A 24,762-nucleotide genomic window follows, 5' to 3' on the forward strand; every position below is an offset into this window, starting at 1 on the left:
ACTTATTATTGGTATGGTTCATTGAAATGCCTCACCATAGACATGCCTTTCTTCTCCACAATTTTTCTCTCATCCACGCCATCCTTTGTCCCCTGTAATAACACAAAATGAGTCAAAGAAATGATAAAGAGAAACACGGGTAGAAAAACAACAACAGTGCATACATGTACTGTAGGTAGGTACATTATGTACGTAGGTAGCACTTTCACAAGACTGTAACAAGCAGGAAGACCAGTCTTGTGAACTCTTGTCCATTCTATTTTTTGCTCTAACGTTGCTTTTGACAATCAACTGACTCATCTCCTCAAAATTGTAACGTGTTACATGTCTTTCTACAGCACTTGTAACCACTTTGTAAAGAACACCATTGTTTATTCCTCTTTCATTACATGTTACGGTAGGTACAAACGGTACAAAATTGAAAGCCTGATAAAACCGCTTTTGCATCTTCCCACCTGCTGCAGCTTGGTGATGGTTTCCTGCAGCTGATCCTTGGTTCCCTGCAGCTCCTGGAGGGATCCCTGCAGCTTCTCCAGCTGAGACTCCAACTTCTGCACATCCACAGGGGAACAGACCAACATCATCAGGCTCAAGCTAATATCTATGTGTGCTACAGTAAATCTACTTCATAATCCTTTCCGTGGTGCAAATGTATATGGATCATTCGTATTTAAGTTAATGTACACTGCTTTCTACAGGATGTAATGGGAAATAGTCAAGTCTTAGAGATTCCAATGCAGGTATTACTGACAAAGTTTGTAATTGGCTTAGAAAGTTTTAAATTGTTTCAAAAAGTTTGCGATGGGGATCTGACAAGTTAGCCAACATGTACTCTTATGCATGGAAATACAGATTAAAAGTATGACAATAGACTGAAGCATGTCAATGTTCCTTGGTTGAGCACAAATTTCTGATAAACAATAATATACTACTACGTGTTTAAGGCACCTGAATCTCCTGTTTGTGAAGTTCTTCCTGTTTCGTCTCTTTCTCTTCATGGTCCTTTTTGGCAGCTTCAATAGATTCCTGTAGGCACAAAAGATGGTAAAGTAGAAATGTCTTTTAAATTTGGGCTCTCATCTGGTAATAAGTATATTTATGAAAAAGCCTATTCACATGTATGTTACCCAACAAAGAATTCAAATCTACCTTCTACACCAAGTGTTGTAGGTAAGCCCTATGCACAATTGTTTTACCAACATAAGGGTTGTTCCAGGCAAATCAACAAAACCAACAAAATAGTTGGGCAACATGGCATTAACCATATTATTTCATAATGAAAACGTTTTCTTTCATTGAACAACTTTAATCAATGCAGATTTTAACAAACAAGTTACATGTAACTTTCATTGAGAGATGATTTAACGTATTTTCTTGAATAAAATATGCACCCCGGGTAACTGGTAATGTTCATTAGGACAAATGACCCCTTTGACCTTGCCTCATGCAAAGTCTCATTTCACCAGAAGTCCATCATTTGCTGAAGAAGTCATTTTGCAAGCCCACACGTAAGCAGTACGATTTTCTGCTACAACGTTACCAATTTCTCGAGTCAGTGACTACAAAGACAAAAGAGGTGCCGTGCCACACAACTGCAGTTACCTCAGCTTCAGCTAGGCGGCGCTCAAACCATCCTTTGGTATTTTCCAAGGACTGCAGACTTTCCTGCGCCTCCTGAAGTTGCTCCCTGCAGGACTGAAGCTGCTCGGACTTTCCCTGCAAAAAAACAACCATCTTATGTAAAAGGAAGCAAAATACAATTTGTTACATTGCTATATTACAGCACCATGGCTTGCATCATTTTTTATTGGCAGTCCAGACAGATATTCATTTCATGGAAAGGATAAAACATGGGGGAGGACTTTGGGGCTTCCTCCTAGAGCTACTGCAACTTTGAATGTCTCAAGATATGATAGCACAGGGATCACTTTTCTCTATATGATTATGTTTGATCAAATCCCCAACTCCTAAGGTATACATATAGAAAACCTGGCTACAAATTGGCTGGACAAGTCTACCCAATGTACGAATGGACTGTTGAGGCCAGATAACAGACAGTTTTGCTATCTGTTAGGGACCTGACGTTATTTACTGGGGGGAGGGGGCTGGTGCAAAATAGGTCTGGTAAAAATTTTTTCAATGGCCCCCCCCCCTGCCCCCCAAAATTTTTCAATGCCCCCCCCCCCTCCAATTTTTCCTTACCTTTTCCATTACACACAGTCTGTCATTAAATAATATAGCAATAACAATAGCGGTAGCGTTGTTTGAACGTGACGACGATCGGCCCGGGGTGTCAAGACCCGCGCGTCAACAAATTACGCACGTTGGAGTCCTGCTGGGGCATATGTTATCTCCCAAAGTTTTACAACAGCCGAGTTTTCATGTAGCACTTGATGTTGTTACACTCACGCTGCAACGGTTATAAGACTTACCTTGTCTGATATCACTTCTCCAATCTACGTGAAAAAAAGTCTCTGGTAACGTTTAATACGCAAGATCACGAAACTGAACGTTTCCGCCAGACCGACGGCTAGCTGTTAAAGGCCGTCCAGGGATCGGAGGGCCGAAGGCCCGACCGGTCTCGGGGGATAGGGGCATGCTACCCGGGAAATTTTGATATTTTTGACCCTCTAAAACGAAATTTCCCGCATTCTGTGAGGCAAAAAAATTTGGATTTTGTGCGTCCACATCAACAAAGAGAAAAGCGGGCGGGGAGGGGCGGGGCGGTAATCCAACTTCGGCGATCTTTTCCACCACACATGTACGAAATTTACACAAAAGAAAACAAATTAATGTTGTAGATGGAAGAGACTTGGGTACATTTTAGCGATATCGTTTCGAAAACCGCTTCAAGACTGCTTCAATCTTTCCAAAACGGGAGTTATTTCGGCCAATTGCAACCTACAAACTTGCCAAAAAAAATTCGCGCCACCATGACGTCATATGCAGCAGAGAGCCCGCTGTCACGAAAGTAAACATCGTAATGTTTTATCCCGTTGCCGTCCGTGAACCACTCTGTATACAAAGAACAGATGCACGCAGGATTGATATTTATACCAATTTTAGTTTCTATAGTTTTCTTAAACTTCGTGCGAACATGGAATCACACGACAGAGGCGGCTGCAGAAAATTTCTCAGTATGGGGAGGGCGAACTATATCAACGTAATCCTTGGGGGTCCGGGGGCATGCTCCACCGGGAAAATTTGGAAATCTTGACTATCTGAAACGGTCTTTCCTAAATCTTGATGGGCAAAATTTGCTGGCAGACTAAGCTTTAAGTTTAATAGCCTTTCTATTAGAACTTCACATGGTTTTGAGGGCGACGACGCCCCCAACGTATTTCCACAATTTCGAGCGCCGGGCATGGCACGAGCCGTCGCAAGGTAGGTCTGGAGAAATGTCATTCAAATGATGAAGTTTGGACCCTCTGAGACACGATTTTCTGCATTTTGAGGGATAAACTTCGCTGGTAGACTATGCTAAATGTAATGACAATTTTCTGTCAGAGGAAGAGACTTTTGATGGCGACGAGCGCCGAAGTGTTGTGTGCGCCAGAGGCGCAAGCCGTCGCAAGGGACGTCCAGAGAAAAATTGAAATCTTGACCATCTGAAACTTCATTTCCTGCATTTCAGGGGCACATTTTGGTAGTATTTATCAAGGCCCCTCAGGCAATTTTTTTTCAATGGCCCCCCCCTCGGCTCAAAAAATTTTTCAATGCCCCCCCCCTCGGCTCAAAAAATTTTTCATTGGCCCCCCCCACCTATGCACCAGCCCTCCCCCCCCGATAAATATCGACAGGTCCCTTAGTTTATCTTAACTTAAGTTGCTCCCTGCAGGACTGAAGCTGCTCGGACTTTCCCTGCAAAGAACAACCATGATGCATGAGGATGCAGAATACAACTTATTACATTGCTATATTACAGCACCATGGCAAGTGTATATTATCATTTTTTATTGGCAGTCCAGACAGATATTCATTTCATGGAAAGGATAAAACATGGGGGAGGACTTTGGGGATTCTGGCTGGAGCTACTGCGACTTTGAATGTCTCAAGATATGATAGCACAGGGATCACTTTTCTCTACATGTTTATAGTTGATCAAATACATGGGAAGGATAAAACATGCATGGGGGAGGACAAGTTTGGGGCTTCTGGTACCTACTGCAACTTTGAATGTCTTAAAATATTAGGAATGACTTTTCTCTATACGTTTATAGTTGATCAAATACCCCACTCCTGCAGAATATATAGAAAACCTGGCTACAAATTGGCTGGACAGGTCAACCCATAGGACATCTCGTGCCTTTGAACAACACAGTTTTTGAAAGTTGACAAAGTAAAGGAGTGATGTGCGTGACTGTAAGGTGATGAAGGTTGCAGGGGCTGCACCAAGGCCACGTAGAAAAAATCAATGTTCACAGTCAGGCTTTCTTCCTGCTGGCTTTATAGAAAGAACGTTGGCTGGACTTATGCATAGAGACATTCATTAAGTCAGTTCTGACATAGACTACACACAAAAATGTGTTGTCTACAAAGGATTAGAAGGGTTCATACATGTACATGTGTATATGATAAGCAAAACTGGTATCTATAAATAGGAACTTTCATGTGCATTTGTACAATGTAACTTACTGTTATAAAATAAAAGGATGAGAGGGTCAAAAAGAAACTTCGAAAGCTGTGCCCATTTATGCAATGTTTCAATATACATGTATTTAAGTTTTCTTTTTTCCCTTTCAATGCAGAAACACATCTTGGACAACACAGATTTTGATCAAAGGTTGGTCACAATCATGACCTTTCTATACTGGTTCCAGGGCCCCCTTCCACATCACCCATCCCTTCTGATTGCTTCAATTGTACAGCAAACACTGACGTAACTCTGATGTCCGTAAAGTTGGGGGGCTGTCAGTAAAACATTGATCACCAGGATTCCCCATTTGCACTTCTGTACCAGCATCAATATTACACAGGAAGAGAAATTGAGTTCATGGCATGGAAACAGATCAAAGGCACACATGCCGTTTGTCATGCTGCGGTTCAAAGTTGAGCTTACGTCTGGATTTTTCTTGGGTGGCCACCAGCCACGTATTTCATGACTAAATAATGGAATGACTGGCTTTCCATTGAATTTCTTACGTTCCATGCTATCTGCTTAAATCTTGCAGTTTTCTTTTTATTCAAAATGTAGAAAATAAACAGAAAGGGGAAAAATACATACTGAACTTAACAGTGATACATGACTCTTTTGCACATGAATTTTTTTTTGCATTGTCACCAAATACTTCATAACCAAGTAATGAAGTAACTGGTCTTTCTTTCTTCTATTCTTTGCTTGTCACAATTTATTTTTTTCTTTTAGTACAAAATTTGGCAAAGAACAGACAACTGCTACATGCTGGTAAATGCTCTATTACCAGTAATATCATTTACTACATGTATATGCTTGAGGTGTTCCAAGGGCAGACATGGTGTGTTCTGGAATACAGTTGGAGTGACCTGTCATCAATGTTTCACACTATAATAACTGCCCCTCCTACAACTCTGGCTGGCAGCCTTCCAACCTGTTCAACCAATATACTCTTAGAGAATCGTGGCTGTCATAAAAGTGGGAATATTCATGTGGATTTATACCATCATGCCGATCCTTCTGAAATGAGAGTTTACCCATGCTCACAATTCTCCTCACCACCAGATACCGTGGCAGTCAGCCAAGACCCATGCAGTCACTCCCAGGCTAAGTATTACTCAAGGATTCGGGGGCTAATTCTTTCCAACAGCCTTCAATAACAAGACTTAGTCAAGGACAGGGATCTTGGCCAATACCTAATTGACCCGAGAGAGTTTAAACCAAGTTAAACTAGCGTAGAAAATGATATTTAGACTCATGATTCATAGTTACTTTATTCCTCAGAGAAGTTTAAGGCATTGGAAAAGCTGAAGACAACCAGGAATTCTGTGAATAATTTCATCATGCTGCTTAAGTCACTGAATGAAAAAAGTTTACTAAAAAGACAACATATTTCACTCCATTTCCATATAAGGCCATGCTGATCTGGTTACATGAACAACAAACCAACATTCTCTCTGGGCGCACCAAAACTTTGTGAGTGAGTAAAAAAAAAAGTTGTGAAAAAAAGTTACCTTCATCATGGTGGAATCGGCTACTGAACACATAGAACATGGAACAATTTTGTGCTTTCACAACTTTTTGGCTTCTGGAAGACTTAACTCATTAGTATCCGTTATCGATTATATTGAATTCTTTTCTTGCAGTCAATTTGCTCCTATTGCACTTTGGGACGTGGACAAACACAAACGTGCATGCGGCTGTCAAACTGTGTGCACTGAGTGACCCCCAAAAAAGGTTGGGCAATAAAAAAGATTCCTTCATCATGGTTGCACAAGTGGCTGAACACACAGAACATGGTACACCAAGCAAAGATTTATTATTTTTGTGCTTTCACATTCATTTTGCTTCTGGAAGACTTACTCAATCTGGTATCGATTATATTCTCTTTTTTTGCAGCAAATTTGCTCCTATTGCACCTTCTTTGCAAAATTTAAAGTATGGCTAAAAACTTTTTTTCTTGACGTGGACAAACACTAAAATGTGCATGTGGCTGTCATCCATATAATCAGGTCAGCCTGGCCTAAGCTATATCAACAAGTGCAGCGTAACCTGGCATCTCCCGCCCAAGCTATCATCCGCCGGCCCTGATTGTTCACACTTTCCAATCTCCCACTTTCCATCAGATAACCAAATTGCCACCGTCCAGGATATTACAGTGCTCGTCCAGCCCACTGATTGCCCCTGAATTGAAACTGATGAGATTGGGGGTTGGCCATTACCTGTCAGTGGACCAAGATGGGAGCCAAGGCAACAAAAGCCCATCACCTTAGCGATATCTTATCATAAATCCAATACATAAAGGATGATGGGTACCGTCCAAACACTCAACCGTGGTGAAGAAATCTAAGCAACCAACTTCTGAAGCAAGGGCGTTATTGGAAAAGTCATTGTAGTGGTTTAACCGTTATAGAAGGATATTGGTAACAACCTCGAGGCTTAGAAGGGGAAGAAGAAACAAAGTACTTCCAAGCACAAGGGAATAGATTTATCTGGCAATAGCTTTGCTGTACAATAAAGGCAACAACTGTGGGAATAACACATTACATGTGCATCATAGATATAGACTGGATTGTACCACTGCATTAGTGGGGGTGGGGAGGCAGATAGAGAATAAAATCTCTATCTTTCAGTAGACATTAAACTAACCACCCTATACCCATACCAGTTATATATATAAGTACTTGATACCTTTGGAATAATCATTGAATTGATCACATTTGTCAGAAACTAAGCACTATCCAGCCCTTAGCTGTAAATCACTGGCATCTGGTAAATATGAAGGTTATTATAAAAGTGATGATTTGCAATTGTTTAATTGTCTTTAATAAATCACATTTATCTACATGATAAGGTAGGAAGTTGAGACTAATTGTCAGTGTCATCCCATCACCAGCTGATTCTGAAAGATAAGGTACAAAGCTTTAGGACAAAAATTTGCTCCATTTTAGCAGTGCATGTTACACATGATGATACACCATTGGGCCTGCCTTAGAGCATTGTGTATGAGTAAAAAAAACTACATCTATGATAAACTTGGTTTTGGACCAGGTCATAAATATAATTATAACATCCCAGTAGGCTTGCCCTATAGTTACTGTATTGTGTGCCAGTAACAGAAAAAAAATGCACATATCTATAATATACAGATAACATGCTAATAACCAGAAACAAAATGTATGCCCCTATCGGAGAAAACCTAACAAATTATTCACCCCTTCACATTCAGGCAAATGGCATATTTGTTAGCGACTACTAATCTATAGATCCACCTATTGTATCACAATAGACAAAGTCCCTAAAGACAGCATAAAGAATATACACTCCTTCCAGGAGAAACTGTTTCATTTGTCTCAATCACCATAGAGGTTTTACTGCTTATGCTATATATTTTGATTTTGGAATTACACAAATATAGAAACATGTAGAAAAGAACTAAATGAAATGATAGTCCACGTAGAGCTGTCTGCTTTATCCAAATTTTGGTTGTACCCAATGACTTCCACAGGGAGTGCTACATTGGCTGTAGGTGCCAACAACAATTCAGGAAACCTTAACTCTGCTCAGGAGTTACAGCGCATTGACAACAGTATCTATAGGTACAAATGTTGCCAACAGATCTGCATATTTGTCTTCATTAAAATGGTGTGTGAAAAATGAGCAGGTCTACAAGGCTATTAGATTTGCTTTAAAATGACTTAAAGAAAATAAACAATCATTTGTAACAGTCATAAAAATCATTGAGTCTCTTTCCATGTGCTCAAGAATTACATCAAGGCATTTCATGATAGATACAGGTACAATTTGTTGTTAACACTTCTGCATATTTGTCTTCATTAAAATGTATGTTAAGTGACTAGTGTTATATGTTTAACTTTTGAAGTAACTTTAAGAACATAAAAATAGCTTTTTTTTTATTCATATCATTTAATCTGAAATATTGGCACATACCCCGGTCTGGAAAATGCTTTTTTCATTCGTAACCAAACAATGGGCTTAACAAAGTTAGACATTCATGGACAAGCTTTAGAGCTACAACCACTGACCTTCAGAAAGGTCACAAGGTTAGGTGTTCAGGGACCACGTGAACTCTTCAAAAAGATCTTTCCCAGTCTGAAGCCATTCAACTAATGGTGGGGAAGAAAACACAATAACACCAGCCCATAGATCCAATTTAAGTAATGGCTACTGAGGGTAGCATGTACTTGCAGAGGGCCTATACTGATTCATCTAAGCCAGAGTAATATTCTGTTATAGCTGGTGTTTTTTCCTTGAAACACTGACAATAGAGATGATATGCATCAGTAGATAATGGAGTAAAATGTACTTGGGAGTTGGAAGAGCAGTTATGATTGTGACTTACAGAAAACAATTTACATAAAGAGATGTTTCAAAATGATAAACAGAGAAAATATCGAAACTATGTAAATTGTGCAGAGATGGTGTTGTATCTTCTTCCAGTAGACAGGAACAACCCTTAACCAAAGGTGAAGAATGCCTTTTTTCACAAGATAAAAGAATAAACATATTGCCTCATTAAGATGGAAATTTGAGTTGCACATCATGACACATCATCAAATGTTATAGGAATTTAGGGATCGGACTGTTAAAAATACAAACCTCACATAAATGTACCGCCCAGAATAGTACATGTAACCATCATGATAATATATTTTCAGTTTACAGCAAGCCATTTGGCACAAAAGTATGTAGTAAATCATATTTCAGTTAGCCTTGACGCCACAAGGTGACAAGTGTCAATGCCATGTCTGAGCTCTGCATTTCTGCAGCGACAAAGAAAATAGGAGGGCAAGAAACCATGGAATTCCTCAGACAGCAGTGAGAATCCAACTTTAACTATGAATGGCCAATAGCTATGGACCTGTAATGTGATAATCCAAGAAAAGTATAAACCTAGCCACACTTCAATGAGGTTGTGCAATTTGTGGAGGTTGCTGACATATTTGATATTGAAGTATGCTGCACATGTATATTTACATAATAGATTTTAAAAAACACAATGTATGTGTAACTTCGTTCAACTTTGTTCCCATAAACATGTATTACTATGTGACTTGTTCACCCATGCTAGCCCTTGCCCGGTTGTCCCCAGAGGCCCGTCTGATTTTGTTATTTTTGGAACACCAAATGCGTCAACAATGTGCCCCGACCCTCATCTGTGTCCCGCAAGACAAATGGTTTCCTACAAGACAATTTGCATGTTTTTAACGGAGGACCTTTACCTTTTAAATTCCGCATGTACAGGAGGCAATTGACCTGAGACGCGCAGAAGGAGATTAAGATCAAAACAACTGTAATGTGGGTCATGACTTCATTACAACAAGTCAGTCTGTCTGTCCTCGATAGAAATCACATCCAACTTTTCTAAGTACAACACGGTCAACACATCCATCACCGAAGCTGATATATCATCACTGGAAACAATTCATCCTAAATTGAGTCCGCATGTGATAAATCAGTGATTGAAAACCCAATACTCACAAAGATCATTTATGTCAGGAGGTAATGAAACAGCCTTGTCAACCAAATTTCCCTATTGATCTTAATGTATCCGCTGGAATAAAACAGCTTGACCTAGTTAAATATTGATCTCGATACAGGACTGAAGGTTTCTGATAGCGAGAAAGAGTGGCCGCAACAGTTTCCTTTCTGCCCAACAGGCACAGCTGATAAAGATGAAACAAAGAGTACCCTGATCCAGGTTAGCCTATACTATCATCAGATGTATGTTGATGAACATTAAGACATGAGATGCACAATATAAACGTTTCTCAATGAACTGGATAAGCTTTGCAAAAGGTGAGAAACTTCAGATAGCATTCACTGACTGTCACTGACAAAGTAAGGGAATTCTAGCTGGAATGTCTGACAAAAGTTATACCGGTGCTTAAGTTCCTTTTGTGTGACTATCTTAAGACATTGTGAATCTACTTTTCAAGTGATCACAAAGAAAAGGTAGATGCCATGTGCAGAATACAAATTTCAGCTGCATGAAAGGTTCCCTTTATCTTTTTTCAATGAGTACAATGAACTCCAAACCATATCTTTTGAGTCTGATGTACATGATGTATCATCCTAAGAAGTAGAAACCCTTTATAGCAGTATGGAACTTTGGTGATGAACTTCAAACAGTTTGAATACTAGTCCAGATACCTGCTTCCTAACAACTAGACCATAGACTTTTGAGTGAAAAATCTTAGATCAACATAACCCACAGAGAACTAATTTTGCATGTAAATAGTAGCACAGCCCACATAGAACCAACATGGATGTCCATCAAAAACCAATTTAGCCAGTCTGTAACCAATGTAAATGTGCTGAGCAGATGATAAGTGTCTCAGGGAAAGTTAGAAAGAAAGGAAAGTATATGATGAATACTGTAAAAGTAAGTAAGAAATGCATTGTGTCATGGAGGACCATGCAAGCTTCCAGGCATATTTGACCCCTTAAAGAAACGCTATCGCCAATGTCCAGTACCAGTATCAGGTAAAGTCAACAAAGCTTTGTCTGTTTTGCCTAACTGGTAAATTGCCGTACGGGTGACGCACCAGTTTGGTACAGTAGGGACAAGCTGCATTAGAAGAGACTGGTCTTTGATCCACTTACACTGGGAATAAGCCCTGCTCTTTTCATTAAGAGTGGTGGGATCTTTGACCTGCTTGAGATGTGGCTCTGAAATAAGAGTAAAGTGCCTTTCCCAGGGGCACAACACTGGGGCCTGCTAGGGATTTCAACCAAGAACCTCTTGATTTGAACCAGTAGACAACAGGTAGTTAGGCAACATTGGCCAAGCAAATAGATAACTTTTAGATTCTATGTCAACAACCCTAATCACAAGACCACCTCGCTAACTTTCAGTTAGGTTTCAGACTCACTCTAGCCTGGTTCTAGCCTTAATCTAAACATGCATTCTGTGTGAGAAATTCATTCATGATATGCTAGTCAATGCATGTAAATCTAACTGGTTTCCTGTTCAGTACCAGGATTTTAGGGTCAGTACAGAATTGGTGCGGTACATTTCCATGGTGCTGAAAACACGACTGTGACGACAATGACACCGTATACTGGAAAGCTTCCACTGAATCACATTATCTAAACAAAAAAGAATGACCTTCGTCTAAGATCATACTCCCAAAACCTACTGGAAATAAAACATGGCAGAAAATTCAGCCAACTATGTAATGTACATTCATGCAAGGCGAGTTGACAAATCAACACAATGGATTTATTTCTCTTTTATAACTTTACTGTAGTCTGTGCTGCCTAGTTTTTGTATAAAAAGTTCTAAGATGCCACATGTGGCTATAATACTTGCTGATTGCATTTAGCTGAGGAGCACTTGTTACGTACCATTGTAGAAAAGCAAAGGCATAAATAACCGGCTCAAGGACATCTAAGAACACTGGCAGAAGGGGACTAAAGGGCAGCACAATGTATGCAATCTGGCGAACAGTCAAAAGTTTGTGTGTACAGAAGTGGTCACTGAAGCGAGTTTGACAGTAATGAATATGTACAACCGCTTGAAGGGTTGTCACTGTGAATTACGATCATACTTAAGAAGAAAAGCAAGCTTGCCTCAACAAATCTCCTCTCAAGGAAGGCCCTTTTACTGTAACCAAGCGAGAGCCGTGGAAGATCAAAGGTGTAAGAGCTGGGTCACAGGCAAAGCCTTGCAACAACTCGACAATTTTGGGCTGGCAACAGTTTTTTTATTCTTCACATAAGCCATACAACTCATCTCAAAGTTTATGTTTCTTTTTCACCAAAGAGTTAGGACACCTGGAATATTCTTCCAACTCATGGCTTTCTCTTATAAGTTGCAGTACCCATGGTGAGGATGGCTCTGCCCTAGGCGCCACGACAATAACGCCAGACTGGCATCTGATGTAAGGATGTCTGCACTTTCAGTCAACACGTATTTCCTGAACGTTTGATCAAGGTCACAGAGAGACTCCACAATCTGACAGACTGATGGATGCCCTAATCTGTTGAAATCCCATCAGATAGGCTCCCCTTTCAAAAGCATATGTCCTCATTTTATCTAAGGGCCCTCTTGCAAGCGCCCACATTAAACCGTCTGAAAACTATGACAGTGATGTAGTAATACGATAAGCTATATATTCATATTCTGACCCTGGTATTTGCCCTTAGCTTTTAGCAGCCTATATATCAAAGAGATAGCAGACAGGGTACAGGTAAAAAAGTTCTTTCTAGTCCTTTAATCCAACATTTCAGCCAAAGGGTCTCCCTCTGGGTCTAGAGCACACTGTCACAAACCCAGGGATCAAGTGAATTCAGTCCTAGAGGAAAGCCTTTCCAGGGGTTAGAATGAAAAATGACAGATAAAGTGATACAATGTTTTATATCATTCTGCTTTAAATTCACATTTCTACACCATAAAGTTTTCATGCCATAAGCTATCACCTGCAGCTGAATTAAAAACAATACAGCTGCTTCTGCGGGACACCGAAAAGTACATTTTACTTTTTTAATACGTATAGGGCCTGAATGAATGTTATAGTCATTCCTGTAACCCTTCAAAACATTACAGCATGCTTTGTCCATTTTTACAGTTAAATGTACTTGCATAAGCAGATAAGACATACATGTCGTATACATGGGGTGTCTGTGTGGCACAACGGCTAGTGCGTTGGAATCGGAATCAGTGCGAGTTCGATACTCGCCATGCCTCTCTCCCCATGACGGTGGAGTGACACCCACCGAGCCTCACAGCTAATCTGTCAAAAAGGGTGCCAAAAACACGTACGGATTTGGTGCACCAGTGTGTCAACATCTGCACATTTGCGACTAAGACCCGTTAATTTTATTTTTTTGTGTAGTATATAATATCTTGTTCACTTCAAGAAGGTTTCAGCATAGTTATTTAGTTAACGTGTATTTCATGTAAATTGAGATTGACATACCCTAAATGGATAATTGTTTGCAGCAGTTCATTGTTAGCTATGGCCAATAAGTGAGAGTTGGGGCTTGTTATTAAGACTAATGCCAGTCACAACTCATTAGGCACACGGGATCTTGCCCATTTGCTCTTAATTTTGTTAATGCTAAGTTCAGTTACTTACTTGTATGTTTGGCTGCATTCTTGGAGGTGAATTATGGGGGTTAAATAACCCTTACCCAACGTTCAAAGCCCTTCTAATTGCTTCATGGTTTAGAAATGTATCACAATTTTCTAATGACAGCTTCGTCTCAGATGTAGAGGAAACAAGTTTTGCTCCTAGCCAAAAGTTGCAACAGCTCAACAATCCCATTCAGCTCTAATCCCTCATTCGTTCCTCCCAAAACCCCTTCCAAATGTGTATTTCCCTGGTTGTGGAGGAACTTTCCAATTGGAACATTTTTCATGGAGGAGGATTATAGCCAGGGCTCTAGTGGAAGGACTGCTATGCTATACTTTCATCTAAGCCTCCCCAACCAATTCCATTCGCATCTAGTCCCTGCCAGCATTGTGGAGGATGAAACCTCTTGATACCCAGCAGTGAAAATGATATCTCTTCCTAATAGTTGCCTTTCAGCAGTCGGTCATATCTGTCTTCTGACTGTCGCAACTCATGATCAAAAGGGAAAGAAAGATAGGTGTGGTTGCAGGCCTGAGTAGTAGCTTGAAACTTTTAAGTCTGAATAATGTGGATTATGCTACTTTATATTCAGCCTACATAAAAGGTGGCCTATTCTAACAGAAAGACTGAGGACCCATACTCATACACAAGCCTGAAGTTAATTCAATGAAAAAAAAACACAACTTGCAACTTATCCTCGACTGTAACCAAAGAAACTAATAAAATAATAGAAATCAATCCTACTTTCTTCTATTCGACGAAAAGTGGGCAGGTATTATGTGGGTTGACTTTGTTCTGAGCATCTGAAAAATTAAAAACCTGTTCCATTAAGAAACAAATATATTAAGTAGACCCTACATGAAGTTTGAAACTGAAGCAATGCTTTTTTACCTTCTCTTCCTGTAGCTGTTCTCTCAGCACTCCAACCTCCCTCTGGAAAAGAAAAAGGAGCAGCCATGTTAAAATACATTTGAACATGAAGATCAAAGATTTACACCCAAGTAGTAGTCTTTGTATGATGATAAAGGAGTCATAGTCAGCTCACTTAGAAGTTATTCAATATGGTCATCCCATAAGAAGTGGTGTGTATGGGGTGTTAATTCTTTGAATGATTTAAGTTAAAAATCAAAAGATAATATTGAAGAAAATAAAAACATCAATGTAAGGTAAATGTAAGATGAACATGTTATCCTTTGGTCTGAGAAGGACCAGGATACTGACAGAAAGTTTGTTGATATTTAGCACTTCATTTAGTGTTTAAATTAAAAATAGCGACTTTAACCTGTCAATGTTCACATCTTTGCTGAAAGGTATGAATTGTGAATATTACATTTAACATTTAACTGATGCTTCTGGAGACCAAGTTCAACTAGCAATTTGCTGTCCCCTACCCCCCACTTAGCAGAGGTCACCTTGAAAAAACCGTAAATGCCACCTGATGCCCAGAAAAAGTCTCCACATTTGATAGTCTTTGCCCTTCCGTGGGCATTAGTCAGGCAGGTTTGCTAATAGGAGTAAGACTGGGCAGAAGTGAGGCATGCATCACTGTCCACTTGTTAACACAACAAAGTTCTCCCTGGGCTAAACCTGCCTAAGCTTAGCTTTCCACAGCCTCAGGACAGAGTAGTCCCCAACTGTGCAATCAGAGGATTCTTCAGCTCTAACTTCCTGAGAAATGGATATAGGAGAATTCTTTTTACACAACCAGCAGGTACTTACATTGCTTACGTTTCGACACCTTTGTCAGAGCTTCTAACTGGAGTTCTCCTTCTCACCGCTATATGTAGCCGATGTAGGTGGCGCTTTTGCGGTGAGGAAGCAATGCCAAACGTGGGACGAGGGGCGATACAACCTTAGCCACGTTTGGGATTGTTTTCTCGCCGCAAAATCGCCACCTACATCGGCTACATATAGCGGTGAGAAGCTGAACTCCAGTTAGAAGCTCTGACGAAGGTGTCTGAGAGACATCGAAATGTAAGCAATATAAGTACCTCCTGGTTGTGTAAAAAGAATTCTCCTATATCCTATCATAATACTCTACCAACCTGATGAAACTATTTTCGGTTCCTGAGAAATGACTACTATACACTGTAGCAAGTCTGTTAAATCCTACCACTAAGACCAAATGTTACAACACATAGATTTATCCCATCCAAGAAAGAATAAGAGTCAGATGCCTACAAACAACTCAGTGTATGGATATAATAAACGTTAGTAAAGTAACGTTTAGACTATAATTGAATTCTAAATTTGTCAGGATCATCTTATAAAATTCTACTCCATTATTCATGGTCTGTGAAGGATCTACACATCAAGATGAGAGCTGAGTAACTACCTGAAATGATGTGACAGCTCAGTTAGTAATGAACATATCAGTTACAGTAATAGACACAATATTGTACAAGGATATGAATCACATTGGGTGAACGTGACAATAATTGCGTAGGCTGGCACGAAGATAGATGCAGATGTATGTCCCTATCCAGATGCATCATTCCCAATATAATGTTACAGCAAAGAGTAGTCCAAAAGTTACATTAAAAACTAAAAGCCTTCTATTTCTTAACTTTAACGCGTTATGATATAAAAGTTACACTTAAAAGCCTATTTCTTAACTTAATGATGTAAAATTTACACTCAAAAGCCGTCTATTTCTTAACTTTGTGATATAAAATCTATACAAAAGGACAGTGACCCTACAGAAATCATTATTCATTAAAAAACAGGGGAGCCCCTTAGCTAGCAAGCTCTTTTCAAACATTACTTAGTCTTTCAAATATGAAGCTTTTATATCGTTAAAATTCAAAAAGGGTTGTGAAGTTCAGATAAGTTACCACTCCACAGAAAGTTTGCACTCATACATGGCAATCTAGTTACGTTGGTGCCAGGAAGTTCACACTGAGCTGCAAAGGGAGCATGCCAATCATGTGGTCTTTAAAATGACATCTACAGGCTCTACTTAACTTGTAAGTATTACTCTCCTGCCAGTGGAAAGGTTGTGCTCACGACCTTGGAGCTGGCTCTGAAGGACATATTGACCTTCCCCGACCTCACATTGATCGCTGTTACAGGTGGGCACTTGTTATACAGAGCACCCAAGTTGCTTTGAGCAAAGTTGAAATTACAATAACCTATACAGGGATTTTACTTACAGATTTAGACTGTGAGAGAATCTCTTCTTTCTTGACAGAAGCAAAACTTCTTGTACTTATATGGGCCAATGAGAAGTGTACAAGTTCATTCATCCATGCTTTTTATTCCAGTGGCAAGTTATGATGACTTACATCTTTCCAATGGCAATATATAGCATTTCAATAGCTGGATACAACTTATAGAAGTCTGAAAATGTAGCTGTGGCTATGCTGAATGATATTGATCATCATGTCATACCTGGGCTGTGATAACATTCAACATCAATGTTCCGGACCAGGTGACATTTTGTGTTATCATACTGACTTCACGTTGTATGACCACAGAATCATTCGAGCGCACTTTGCATGTGCCGAGTGTGACAGGAATCCGAATTCAAAATGCTGATGTTGGAATTGCTGCTGTTACTGTTATTTTCTCAAAATTTGGTGCATTTTCCATCGAAATGTGTGTTTTCACAGGTGGGTATGAGATAAATAAAGTCCAGTGTATTCCACATCACCCTTGGTCCAAGCCCTCTCACAGGGATCACCCTCAGGTAGTTCATCCAATGGTGTTGGAATCCAACCCACGGTCAGTCTGGCACCTTGAGTGATACGGAATACACCGTGTTATATTCTCTCTCCATATATTACATAGCGTCAACACCTGTACTATGCTGTCAAATTTTATCACCACTGTCTAACAGAATGGCCCGACGACCACTGGACTTCAAACACCTTACTGCCTTGCTTATTTATTGGAAATTAAGCCCGCTAAGTGGGCTTTAAGACTTAACAACCTTGTAATTATTCCAGGCAAAAGATGTCTCAATGATTTACCACTAAGACCCATTTCCTGGCAAATTACTTTAACCTTTGAACTCCCAAGGTCATGAATCCTTTAGGCAATTACCACAGTGGAGCCAGCCGCATCCATAAATGTTGATCAACCATTCCGCAGAATCTATAATTCACCCTGCAATCACTCTTTTCTGGCCGACGACAGGAGCTTGTGTGCGTGAAATATTATGCTTTTGTTGCAAAGGCAAGATAGGGTCCCAGAAGTACTTACTTTTTGCTTGAGATCAGTAGCATGGAGAGTGTTGATAAAACATTAAGACAGAAGATTTAATGGCGACCGTGCGCAGAGATGATGAAAAATGGGCAACAAATGTATTCCCAAAGCATTGTGGGCACAAATCATCATTGTCAGCACTGGTCCGACAGGTCGATTTTGTTCCGTTAGAAGTTGTAAACTTTAAGGTACACTTTAGAGGTAGAGATAACACCATGTACACAAAGAGATGGCTATCCCTGCATTAGGCTAAAATTTGGACTATCCACTTGCAATAATTATGGCCCCAATAACCTCCCCCCCCATCCCCTTTCTGGGAAAAAGGATTTATCAGTCTTGATAGATGGGTAATGAGTGAACCCTGCATGGCTGTTGTTGTTGTTGTAAACCTTGTAGTACATTGAACATACAATATACGAGGGGCATTCAATAAGTAATGCCCCTGACCCACTGCCAGTTGTCTGATCTAGTTGAAATTTTGCATGTGTAATGAGTCATATCTCTATGGGTTATGTTGCAAAAAACAGCTCTGAACTAATTGTGGTTACTGATTTACTGGTGTTTGAACTGAGTCAGGTGCGAAATGGACCAGGTGTGAAATGGAGCAAGTTGAGTGTCGCGCAGTGATCCGGTTTTTGTATTTGAAAGGACGCACACCAAAAGGGACTTTTGATGAAATGAAAAAAAACTTATGGTGATGATGCCCCATCATATGACCTTGTAAAACGCTGGCATCCTGAATTCAAACAAGGCCGGAAGTCTGTGGAAACAGCTCCCAGACCTGGTCGTCCCTCTTCTGCCATTGATGAGGCACCTGTCGGAGGACCAACCTGGGATGTCCTATAAGAACGGTGTCCAGAGCTACATCAAATGATGGGAGAAATGCATAACTCTGGGTGGTTCCTATGTAGAGAAAGACTAATAACTGTGCCAAGTTTCATTAATCTCCTGCTATGGGAAATGGGTCAGGGACATTACTTATTGAATGCCCCTCGTAGTGGCACATGAGTCAGCAAGTTTCCTAGCTGTTTCTGTTGCAGGGTATATTTTTACAGGGAGGGGGTTGCCCTTCATTTTTTGCTTGAGCACCCCCTCGATAATGGGACCCCCATTTTATGTCCCTTCAAAAGAAGGTGCAGCCCCCACTGAGATGTCCACACCCCAGGGTCTCCCAGTTACCAACTAAAGATTATTGTTGAGCCACAGGTGTACCCTGGTAACAAGATGATACAGTTAGAGAGGTAGCTGCATGCCATTGGTAAAACCAAAAAAATGACGAATCATACCATGGACATTGTAGCTGTTATAAAACTGTTGATAAATGACAACACCATGCATGTTATTGCAGACTGAGCTTAACTATTTCCTTTTCACTCTATCACCGGAATGCAGGTCTCTTGGCCACAAGATGCCGTCCATTTGATAAAGTTAGCACAACATTTCTAAAGAACTTTGATACAGGCTGGCCTTGGACATGATAGGCTGTTGGCCACAGTTGGCATGCCGGACTGAGACTTGAATGCATGATCTTCCAATAACATGGCAAGTCGCTTATCATGATGTTATTGGACTCAGTGAGCAACACTGGACTTTCATTGCCATTTCTTGCCATCATGAAGCTGCCATATAAACTCTGCTAATATAAAAGGAAATCAGTATGGCACAGATGAAACATATATCAGACTTATATATTTTTGTGCAGTAATAAACATTAATGAAAGGAAGAAGATTATCTTAAAACCACAACTTAAAGATACTGCAGATGGTGGCATCTGCATCATCAACACCATTTTAAGGTTTTGATTTAGATGCATTTGTTGATGAATGCACAAATACAGTCTGTGAACAAAAGTGTGGTGGATTTAAGTTTCTACTAGGCTTCATTTTTGCTGTAGCTGTATTTGCATGGTCTTAACCAACACTATCCTAAGTAATTAGCAGATGAAATACAACAATCCTGAATAAAAGTATGGTGGATTTAAATTTCTACTAGGTTTCACTTTCGCTGTAGCTGTATTTGCATTGCCTTAATCAACACTATGCTAAGTAATTAGCAGATACAATAACCCTGCATACTGCCCCACCCAACCACCTGATAGACATCTGTATTCCCTGCCCATGCCCCTACAGCACTTGTTTTTCTGCGCCATATCAGGGCGCAGTAATGATAGGTGACGAATGTTGCCATTCCATGAAGCTGGAAGTTTTGCTCGACTGGCCACAGAAATTGAAACGTTTCCCCCGAGGTTCCTCCCATGACTGATGGAATGCCGCTGCAGTTTAATTAGACAGCCTCACCACAGGTGCATCCTGATTTGCTCAGGTAAAGGACTGCAGCAGACAGTGAAGTTATTACAAAGTATTGTGGCATGACACCGACTGAAGGGTGCAAACAGTTCTGATGCTCCTGTTCTACTCGCTACAGACTTCTTATTTAGGAACTTGGCTTTGATTGGTCGGCTGCTAACAGTACAGTGCCCTGCTTTAAGTGACAGCCTAGCCCCAGGGTTCAGGATGAGTGGCGACGCAGTTCAATAGCGTGCCTACAGGGAAAATTACTTAAACATACCATATAGACAAGCCCGCTGAGCACTAAACCAGAAGTGAGCAACATGTGGTTTCATCTACTAAATAGCGTATTGTTACAAAGTGGTTCAGATCTTTCACTTTAAGACAATTTCAAGCCAATTTTGACTTAAAGTTTCAGCATTTAATATTCTGTACAGTTCAAATGTAGAAGAATATGATATGTACGTGTTAGAATAAACAAACTTTTTCAAGACGAATAACACCTTAATTGGCAGGTAAACCCATATCCATGGATTTAAAAAAGTGTATTTAGGGATGTTCAGTTGCTGTTTGAAATCACCTTTTGTCTACGTAACAATTTCTATACAATATATACTCTCTTTTTGATGTCTTTACATGCAAATGTAGGTTAACCCATGGATTAAGGCTAACTAGCATTACAATTGGTAAAAACAAAAAGCAGCAAGAAATGGAACATTTATCAAATATGAGATGACTTCTAGCGATGATGCATTCTTGTTGTCTTTACACTTAACCGTTGATGCTTGGCTACATGTAATAATGTAAGGTGCCACAACAGCAATCATCACTGTGTACCATCATATCAGCACTCATCCATCCAGCTCCTCCATGGATGGTCACAGAACACTAATCTTGGAGACAAAAATTAACTTCAGCTTCTTCCTGAAGTTCTGAGCATTCTCAGAGTCAAGTGAGGCGAGTTTGAAAATGTTTTACTTCCAGCACAAGGCCAGAGAGTGTCAAGATATGAGTGTCTTAGACAAAGAGCTAAACTACTTTTACACTGTGTAATATCACATTCAGGAATAGGGTCCCATAACAAGCAATGTCTGATGCCCACTAAAGTGTCCTGTCAATAATCAAATTGGGCCAACAGGTCGAAAAAAATTAAAAATTAATTTTTTTTCCAAAGGTCTGGATTGAAGATATACGGCTTAAATAACACAAAAAAATGACAGCCTGAGGAGTTTAGTGGCACATTTTATACAATGAAATCTTCCTTTGATTTGTTACTAATGTTCTGAATAAAAGGCATTGTTTTTAGCCTGAAATTATGTGTATGTGGCTCTGGATGGTAATATTTACAAATTCGTAATAGCAAAACCTGTATAATTTTTTTTGTGGTACTTAATTTTTTTGAAAATGAAAAAAAAAGGACAGGCGAATCCAAGGAGCAACAAATAAAATTGGTATGGCCTTACCACTAAAACAAACAAACAAGCGAGTTAAATCCTCTACATTATCCAGGCATTAGGTGTGAAATTGCAAAACGTTATTAAACAGACCTTTTCTCTGTCGTGTTTATAATTTCCAGCCATGGGTGGCTTTAGTCTAATGACATTACTGTGAAAAAGCTTGAGTTAAGGCTTGGATCCCCATCATGAACAGTCATAGCAGCAACATTCCACCATGTGATATCTTTCATGAAACTGGAAACTGAACGGTTTGTCATCATGAGAGTATGGGGTGTTTATGACCAAAAACGTCTTGGTAACATTTGTCCTATATCTACTAATTATTTCATAATGTGCTGCTCTCAACTGTGTTTGATGAAAAAAGCTTTAAAATTCTGAATATCTACTGTAATGTATTATCTTACTGTAATGAAAAGAAGCAGGATGCAATCAAAACCCCTGTTAATCACTGAGACTTTCAGCCAGTGTTACATTATGTAATATGTGGGAATTTTACATCAAATGGATGCAAAACACATTTCTTTCATCATTGACGTAAACTTTTCCCACTGGCAGATGATTTACATTTGCCGCTGCAGGTGGCTAAGAACCTTCATTTATTGCTAGAATATCTAAAACAGCAGGATCATTGCATAGCACAGAAAGGGAAGATAACGGAAGTGTACGACCAATGGCAGTTGGCACGCTAATCCAAGATATGGAACTGATATCTCGTCTGACAGGAGACATTTGTCATATTGCCACATTATGTATGGATTTTCACAGAGATCTATATCTTTACACGATGTAAGTTTGCTGTCTACGATCTTTCTTTGTCAAGATGAAACATATGGCCAAGCTTTAAGCAGCAGAAGTTGGCACTGGGTCTACAAAACTTTGCAAAGAAGTTATCAGCAGGATGAATACCTTAGAAAATATTTGTTTCCACTGTACTTGCAGGCAACAACTGATCCTATGCAAGTTTAGCCTGGGTACAATCTTGGTACTGTAGTTTTCTCCAATGTTTGCTTCTGCTACCCATCTGGGGAACTGTATGTTTTGGTGGGGATGTCAGTCAATGAGCAACGTAAGGTATAGTTCCAATACCTGTTCTAATACAGCGATCAGTTAACCATTATCAAGTTTTTTTTGGACTGCATGGGTGGGGAGCTAATGTGTTAGCAGGATCAGGTAAGCGCTGATTTGATGCCTTGACGTAGTCTTTGACGGCCCCCCCAAAAAACAATTTACATTTTGGCCACTTGAACTATGCAAACTGAGTTTTCAAGTATTTGGTTGTGCTGCACATAGGGGCAACCAGACCCTCGAGCAGAAGTTTGAAATCATGGATTCTAATGTAGTCTTGTCAGATTCCTCTGCACAAAAAATCGTTGGTTTTGAACAAGCTGATGGCACCTGTTATTCCTTCCTTTCAGATTAATCTGTTCAAAGCCATTTACTTCAGGCCAGCTCCAGAAACAACTTGGCAGGCTGGGTGTTGCCCTGTTAACACTAATAACTAAAGCCTCCATTCAAAATGAAAAGTTGCGATGGTTCTGAATTTTCCATTACCCCGTGTTAAGTACCAGTGGTTGTTGATGGAACGGGAGACAGCCAGTCTGCAATCAGTCATCTGTAACCGTGTCATATGCAGCGCTAAGCATCAAAATGCGGCGTTGTTCCACCTGACCAACCCCGGTGATGAAAGATGCGTGATTCATGACTTGAAAGTACTTACGGAGTAACTTTTATTATCTTTAGTCAGCTTAATCCCCTGCAAACATGCAGCAGTGCATACATATGAGTGGAGAGGGTCACGGGCAAGGCCATGAGCAGGAGGATGCTGCGGCTTTCCTTCAGGGAGTTAGAGACCTTATCACACTCAGGCTATACAAGTTTCTACACCTTTGCTTTAGTCCTCGTGCTCACACTATTAGTGACAGGATGGATACGAAGGGATAAATAAAAACGTAGACTGCATTACTTTCTTTATATTAACAGTAGTTATATCTATATACTGCTACAACAAACAAAAAAATGTAAAGTTATATTTCCCTAACTGTATCTGTCTGTATCTATATAGCCGGTATAACCGCCGTTCGGCATAACACACCAGCTTTGCAGGCATGCGGCGCGGCAGCAGCTGGTTATATTACACCGAACGACCCGTCACACCTAACTTTTGCTAATAACTGATGGTCTTAAAATGTCCTTTTTGAAAAAAAGATGAACAAGAACATGAAGCTAGGATGACACTGTCGAGGACTTTCTTCAACAGTTGGCACCAAAATATGAGAATGTACATGTTCTGATACTTTTTGTATATGTTCTGATACTAGTTTTCAATCTAAGGCAATTATGCCATTTTGATTAATATATATATAATACAATATAGAACAATGTTCTTTGTTTTCATATTCTTCGAATTTTGAATCTGATCAGCTAGAAAAAAATCTCCACACCATGTAACTGTAAAATAAGTTTATTCCAGAAATTGCGTACGTGACAGTGAACCGAAATGAAACCCAAGGGTACAGAAGATTTATTGTTCCCCATAAGCCTGGGTGAAAAATTACTTCAAGCAGCAATAAACCCCTACAAGATAGCAAAGCACCTTGCTTCAATGACAAACTGAGTACCCCTCTTGCAAGCTGATGATTTGGATAATGCCGTTATCAGAAGGTGCGAAAACAAACGACTGGAAGAAAACTGACAACAATTATCTATTAAAGAGAGCCCCTTTCTTCCTCATTGATCCCGCTGTATCACCTTGCCAGGGAAGACGGATGGATCGGGGGGCGACTGGAAATGACTCATAAATCAGCCTCCTCCATGGCAAGCGGAGCAGGGAGAGTTATGGCAGATCCCTCCCCATCCCTGCACACTCCGTGCCTACTTTGACTTTGTAATCCCCAGGTAATATGCAGGAGGGTGAGTTGACAGAGAGACATATGCACAAATTACACGCGGCGAGGCTGGGCTAGCTTAATATTGGTTCAACAGCCTCCTCCGCTGGCATGTATTGGATCAGGGTGCTATTCATAACGTGGGTACAGCTGAGGGTGTAACACAATTTCATAATACTTTCCAACGTGAC

General features: G+C 40.1%; 1 protein-coding gene across 1 annotated transcript in view; it reads right to left on the reverse strand.

Annotated features, from left to right (window-relative positions):
• The window catches only part of LOC118416245 (GRIP1-associated protein 1-like), a 135,417-nt gene that overhangs the window by 38,030 nt on the left and 72,625 nt on the right, over window positions 1-24,762 (reverse strand). The window contains exons 24-29 of the mRNA XM_035821330.1: window positions 14,626-14,667; window positions 1,603-1,716; window positions 949-1,026; window positions 446-551; window positions 165-169; window positions 36-92 (exon numbers count right to left, since the gene is read on the reverse strand). Coding sequence (XP_035677223.1) covers window positions 36-92; window positions 165-169; window positions 446-551; window positions 949-1,026; window positions 1,603-1,716; window positions 14,626-14,667 — 402 coding nt within the window. The remainder of the gene's footprint in view (window positions 1-35; window positions 93-164; window positions 170-445; window positions 552-948; window positions 1,027-1,602; window positions 1,717-14,625; window positions 14,668-24,762) is intronic.

Source organism: Branchiostoma floridae, chromosome 5 (assembly GCF_000003815.2).
Source record: "Branchiostoma floridae strain S238N-H82 chromosome 5, Bfl_VNyyK, whole genome shotgun sequence".
NCBI lineage: Eukaryota > Metazoa > Chordata > Leptocardii > Amphioxiformes > Branchiostomatidae > Branchiostoma > Branchiostoma floridae.